This window comes from Chrysochloris asiatica, unplaced genomic scaffold (genome assembly GCF_000296735.1).
Source record: "Chrysochloris asiatica unplaced genomic scaffold, ChrAsi1.0 scaffold00119, whole genome shotgun sequence".
NCBI classification, from domain to species: domain Eukaryota; kingdom Metazoa; phylum Chordata; class Mammalia; order Afrosoricida; family Chrysochloridae; genus Chrysochloris; species Chrysochloris asiatica.
Window position 1 is genome coordinate 8,433,602 of NW_006408637.1, and position 6,979 is coordinate 8,440,580.

Genomic DNA, 6,979 nt, shown 5'->3' on the forward strand with positions numbered 1-6,979 from the left:
TTTAAGAAGCAGACCACCAGATCTTTCTCCCATGGTGCCACTGGGAGGGTTTGAACCGCTGACCTTTTGGTTAGTAACTGAGAGCTTAGTCATTTGTACCACCCCCAGGGCTCTCAGGATGCCTCTGAAATGACAAGATGGACAGTTAACTACATTATGAAAGAAAGAGAAAGGAGTTGTGGTCAGCAGCCCCAGTCACCTTTGAATAACAATTTCTCCATAGGCACAGTAGTGAGCTATTGCAGAAAATAGATTTAAATCCATCAAACACTATGATCACTGTATTGAGAAAGCATAGGGATGGGAAATTGACATGGATAGAAGAATGGTTTGTAAAAAAAAAGAATCAAGGTGAATACATAATACTAAAAAAACTGAAAATAAATCAAGAAGTGTTGATAAAAGCCATGCAGCAATACGGACATGTAGAAATAACTACGGAACAACCAGAAATGTTGGAAGTGGTTCCTAAGGAATAGACAGTGGCTATGGATTGGTACAGTGGCAGCAGCAATGGGCTGTGAGGATGGGGCAGTGTTTCATTCTGTTGGGCATAGGGTGCTATGAGTCGGAACCAACTTGATGGCACCTAACAACACAACAACAGCATGTGCATATGTGTGCATGTAGGTGGTGGAGGGGTAATTGTTACACTTTTGTAACATATCACATAGCACTGTAACATTCTATGTGCATATATGGCTTTAGTAAAAATAAGAACCAAATTTTTGTGTTTGATAGAAACTCAAGATGGTTCATCAAAACTAGGATTTTCAGTCCTGCCCAGCAGAGATTCCAGCAGACCTTGTGAGTGTGGAAGTGGAAAAGACACTTTTTCATCTACCTGATGCCTAAGCGAGAAAATACTGTTCTTATTGTTAGGTGCCATCAAGTCAGCGCCACTCACATAGGCCTTATGTATGAAAGGGAACAAACCACTAACTGGTCCTCAGCCACCCTCACAGCTGTGGCTGTGTTTGAGCCCATTGTTGTGGCCACCCTACTGCCAATCCATTTCAATGAATGCCTAGTTGCAGGACAGATAATGATCTATGTGTCTCTTCTAGCCATATTGTTTCACTGTGTGGTGCATTATAAACCCTAACTTCTATGCCTTTAATTGAAGTCCTGGTATGGTGCTGTGGGTTAATGCGCTGGACTGCAAAGTCAGTTTGAACCGCAATGTCCGAGGTTCAAGTCACCAGTTGCTCCTCGCTATGGGTAAATGGCATTTAACAACGACAACAATGCCAGAAATTATGGGTCCATTTTGAAGTAAGTTGCTAATGTTGTTGTTGTTGTTAAATGTTGTTGTTGTTGAGTCGGTTCCGACCCATAGCGACCCTGAACAGGGTTTCCGAGGCTGTAAATCTTAACGGGAGCAGAAAGCCTCATCTTTCTCCCACGGAGCAGCTGGTAGTTTTGAACTGCTGACCTTGCGGTTCGCAGCCCAATTTGTAACCGCTACACTACCAGAGCTAATGAGGCAGGATTAAAGTGGGATTCTGGCCACTCCTCAGAAACACTATACAGGGTCACTATGGGTCTGATCCAACTGGAAGGTGTTTAACAACAATGACAACAGGAAATAAGGATTAAGGTGGGGCCAAGTGGGGTGCTGTAGGACAAGCACTAGACTGCTAATCACAAAGTCAAACTGACCAGCTGTTCCTTGGAAGTAGGAACATAATCAACCACAACAAAGCAGTGAGAGATCAGCCAAAAAGTCAAACGACGTATTTCAGGAGGCAAACATGCTGCACAAGACCTCTTTAGAGTGTTCACGAGCAAAGATGTCAGCTTGAGGACTAAGGTGCACTTGACCCAAGCCATGGAATTTTCAATAACCTCATATGCATGCGAAAGCTGGACAGTGAATAAGGAAGACCAGAGAAGAACTGATGCCTTTGAGTTACGGTGTTGGAGGAGAATATTGAAAGTGCCACGGACAGACAAAAGAACAAACCAATCTGTGCTGGAAGAAGTGCAGCCAAAACGCTCCTTGGATGCCAGGATGGTCAGACTTTTTGTCTCTCATACTTCGGACATACAATCAGGAGTGATGAGTCCCCGGAGAAGGATGTCATGTTTGGTCAAGTGGAGGGTTGAAGAAAAAAGAGGAAGACCCCAGTGCGATAGATTGGTACAGTGACCACAGCAATGGGTTCAGCTGTAGCAATGATTTTGAGGCTAGGGTGGGACTTGGCAGTGTTTTGTTCTTTTATGCATAGGATCACTACGAGTCAGTACCAACTAGCTGGCCTAGGGTCTCTATAAATGGAACCAACTCAAGGGCATCTAATAATAACAAGTGAAGATTAAGGTGGAGCTAAAGATTAAGAATGTCCCCACCTTACTAGAGGGTATGACTCAAACCAGCACCCTTAGTTTTCCTCAGGGGTATGGTCTGAGTCCAGTATATGGGAATACCTTGGCAAAGTTTCTTCTCTTGCCCTGGATGTTGCATCTAGCTCATGACATCTGACCTCCTGTCCCTGAGACTTGCAGCCCATCATCACCTGATCTGCTTCACCAGCTTTGGAAGACTCACTCATCAACAACTTGTCATCGGACCTGTTGATTAGAGTTCCTCAGCTCCGGAGACTATGTGGGTGGGGAGATTCCTGCATACTGATCTCAGAACAATGGATCTCTGGTAGCGTAGTGGTTTTGAATTGGGCTGCTAATCTCAAGGTTCGAAACTACCAGCTGTTCCATGGGAGAAAGATGAGGCTTTCTGCTCCCGTAAAGATTTACATCCTCGGAAACCCTATGCAGGGTCGCTATGAGTCGGAACGGACTCCACAGCACATGACCACCACCACCATTCTCCACAATCATGTGAGCCATGTCCTTTGACCCTTGAGAGTTCTATGAGACACTGCAGTGTGTTGCAGAACCCTGGGGCACAAGGGAGGGGCAGAGTGGTGATTAATATCAAGGTTTATGGATGGCCTAACGTGTTTAGCGTAGTGGTTACGAATCGGGCTGTGAACCTTAAGGTCAGCGGTTCGAAACTACCAGCTGCTCTGCGGGAGAAAGATGAGGCTTTCTACTCCCGTAAAGATTTACACCCTCGGAAACCCTATACAGGGTCTCTATGGGTCGGAACCGACTCGATGGCACATAACAACAACAACAACGTGTTAGAAAGGCGCTCTGATAGCGTAGTGATTACAAATTGGGCTGTGAACCGCAAGGTCAGCAGTTGGAAACTACTAGCTGTTCCGTAGGAGAAAGATGAGGCTTTCTGCTCCCATAAAGATTTACAGCCTCGGAAACCCTGTACAGGGTCGCTATGAGTTGGAACTGACTCCATAGCACATTAACAACATGTTAGAAACATTGGACATTTGGGAAATCGTTCTTTAACCTCTGCTTCACAGAAACTAGTCTCATGCTGATCTCTCTAAAAGATAGTACTCATGCATTGTTGTTGGTAAGTGTCGTCTAGTCAGTTCCGACTCATAGCAACCCTATATAGGGTTTTTGAGGAATGGCTGTTGAGTTTGAACCTCTAACCTTACTGCTCAAACCGATGCTGCGATCCAGTGCTTATCATACAGCGCCACCCCACTAAGCATCCCTGTTGGTGTTAAGTGCCGTCAGGTTGGTTCTGACTCACAGTGACCCTGTATAGAGCTCCCGAAGAGCGGCTGGTGAGTTTGAACCGCCAGCCTTGTGGTTCAAACTGATCTTACGGTCGAGTGCTTCTCCTACAGTGCCACACGAAGGAAAAATTACCTGACCCTGGCTACGGGAAGGATTCAATACAGCCAAGGAAACCCAGATAACCAAGGATTCAGAACAAACCTGAATAGGTAAGCAAAGACAACAACCATATTACAGTGCTCTGTCAATTTGTACTAACATGTACTCCTTCCCAAACAATTACAGAGAAGAAAAACACACGAGAGGAGAGAGTGACCAATTTAGTCTACAGTTCATAATTTAGATCAGCGCCCACAAGAATTATTCGGAAAGCATCTTCCCCGACCCCTCTACCTTCTGTTAACTTGAATTTCGAGCAAATGATCGCTGAAGCATGAAGAATCTGTGGGTACTCACAAGCAACGTATGATACTAGGAAGGTAACATCACCACCACAGATAATAAACTGAGAATAGGTAAAGACTGTATCACCAAGAGCAAAGATGTAGTTAGGTGTTGTGAGGTCAGTTCCAACTTACAGCGACCCCATGTACGACAGAAGTAAACCCTGTCTTATCCTGGGCCATCCTTTGCATTGTAATGTTTACACAACCATGCTTGCAGCCACTGTATGAGTCCATCTCGTTGACTGGTCTTCCTCTTTTTTTGCTGACCTTAGTTTACTAAATTTAGAATTAGGAAGTTCTAAATTTCCTCTTCTCCTCACCCTGTCAGAGTAGCCCTGGATATGTATCTGATCAACTCTCTCAAATAGGGTAAACGAACAAAAGCAAAGTTATCCTGAGCATCCATCTTTTCATCTACAAAACTGATCTAAAAAAAAAAGGTGCTATGGACCTTTTAGGATTGTTGCTCCAATAAATAGGAGCGGTGGTGGTTATGTGCCATGGAGTCAGTTCCGACTCATAGCGACCCCGTACAGGGTTTCCAAGGCTGTACATCTTTACAGGAGTAGAAAGCCTCATCTTTCTCCCATGGTACAGCTGGTAGTTTCAAACTGCTGACCTTGAAGTTCAGAGCCCAATTCATAACCACTATGCTCTAATAAATTGGAGTAGCAGGATGAAATGTTCATTAACCTGGATGGTTTCTGAGGAATTCAACCCTTAGCAACAGCATCCACCCAGCCCCACATACTGAGGCCCCAGCTCTGCATCCTTTGATAGGAAAGAGTGGAGTAGGGCCACAGCTGAGCACCACAGGAACGCACAGAGCCAGGAGCCCTCTTTCAGTTCCGGCTTCACCAGAGGTTTTCTGATGTATGGAAGAGGAAGGATGGGCCGGTTAAGATGCAGAGAGAACCCAACATTTAAAGGAATATTCTCCCACCAACCAGTCTGCATAAACAAGTGCAAAAATGTTCCTTATGAGAAGCCAGGGAGGTCAGAGTTCATACAGAAACTGAGGACATTCATTCATAGGGCAGAAAGCCTACTCAGTGGTCCCTAAACTCTGGAGTAACCTTTGAGAGTCAGATGAAAGCTGGTGCTCCTTGCTGCAAAAACGGATGCTTAATCCTAGTAGGATTAAGTCAATTTTCAATCAACCTGTACATACAGTGTATGGGGGGGGGGGGCAACAACATTAGTGCAATCTGCCCACCATGGAATATGGTCAACCACTCAAGATGATGAAAAAATTTTACCTACGGACAAAATTCAAACAGGTTGGGGAAGAAGGCGTAATGAAAACTAGACCCACTAGGAGGAAATGGGATATGTAATCCATTGAGAGGTTAACAATCATTGAAATGAAAAGGAATGTCTGATTTGTTGAATGTAAAACTTCTGTAAACCTTCTTAATTCACACCAAAAAAAAAAAAAAAAGAAAGAAAGAAAGAAATGCTTAAAAAACATTAGTGACTCATGACCTTCTTTAAAGACCACAGGTTTCGAAAGAGACACTCGCCTAACTTTACAGCTGGCCCAGCCCAAGGCAAACTAATCTGGAAACACAGGCGAGAGGGAGGCCGGCGAGTACCTCCTGTATTTTGTCAAGCCGCAGATTCTTAGTTTACAAAAATACTAACAGAAGAGCTGACCCTGAGCACTGCAAGAAACAGCAAGGAGGAGAACTAAGATCCCCCCAAACAACTGCACTCTCTCGGAGGAGGTTCCCCAACGAAGGAAGTCAGCTGCGCCACCCTGACCCAGATCTGGCGCCCAGACTGAGTACCTGAAGGACTCGCGGCGCCGGCGTCCGTGTCCTCCGAGGCCTCCAGCTCCAGAGCGGCGCTGCGTTTAGGCTTGTCCGGGTCCTCCCGCGCCGAGGGCCTGGGCGGAGAGGTCGGCGGGACCGGGACGCCCTGGGGCGCCGGACACAGAGAGCCCCCGCCGCCCGACGACGACGACGAGTCGTCCGAGGAATTGGCCGGACCCCAGTCGTCCCAAAACCAGGGATTGTGCGCCTGCTCTAGCAGTCGGCGGCTCAGACGGTAATGCAGCAGCTCCCGGTAACAGGGCCCGTACATGTCCCACCTGGGGTCCTTGTAGCGCTTCATGTACTCACTCTTCACCTTGCTCCCAGGGGACATGGTCCCGGCTCGGGCCGCTCCGCCCTCCCACCTAGCGTCCAAGCGCGCTCGGCTAGTCCTGGCTCTACTGTCGGGCAGCTGGAGCTGCCACCGCCGCCGCCACCTAAGAGATCAGGACACGAAACAGAGGACTGGCCTGGCGGCCCCGCCCCTTCCCAGGCCCGGTTTGCTCCCGCCGCGACTTTGAAAATCATAGCCCCGCCCTGGAGGGGCGGGACTGTAGGGGGCAGGGGGGCAGCCGCGCGGGTAGGGCGGAGCCTGGGGGCAGGAACGGCCCCAGCCGGGAGGTGCTCGCCCCCTTTGGCCCGCCCCGCCCACGTCCCCCTCCCTACCCCGAGCGTGGCGGGCGTGGTCCAGCGACAGGCGGCGGGCTCTCTGGAGAGGGGGCGAGAGCAAGACCCGCAACTGGGGGAGGCGTTACCGCGGGGACGACGCGGAGGTCGAGAGCCGGAGGCCGCAGGGGGTGGCAGCCTGGAGCACGGGCCCAGTGGGAGGGACGAAGTGGGACTGAGGGGACCCGGGGGCGCTAGTGGCCGGGCGGGGGAAGGGCCCCACGGGGAGCCCGAGGGCCTCTGGACGCCCAAGCCTGCTAGGGCGGCGGATGTTACCTCCTCCGGTTCCTCCTCCGGCCTCGCAGGCGCCTGCGCTGGCTCCTCTGGCCCCGGCCGCGGCGCCTGTGGAACAGCAAGCAGCTCAACGCGGCCTGCGCTCCCCCATCGCTTTCCTCCTGAGCAAGATGTCGCTGACGGCGCGACGTGGAGGCAGATGTTCCT

General features: G+C 49.1%; 1 protein-coding gene across 1 annotated transcript in view; it reads right to left on the reverse strand.

Annotated features, from left to right (window-relative positions):
- The window catches only part of CCSAP (centriole, cilia and spindle-associated protein), a 48,342-nt gene extending 42,136 nt beyond the window's left edge, over positions 1-6,206 (reverse strand). Inside the window, exon 1 of the mRNA XM_006868571.1 lies at positions 5,849-6,206. Within this exon, the coding sequence (XP_006868633.1) occupies positions 5,849-6,206 (358 nt within the window). The remainder of the gene's footprint in view (positions 1-5,848) is intronic.
- Between the last annotated feature and the right edge of the window lie 773 nt (positions 6,207-6,979).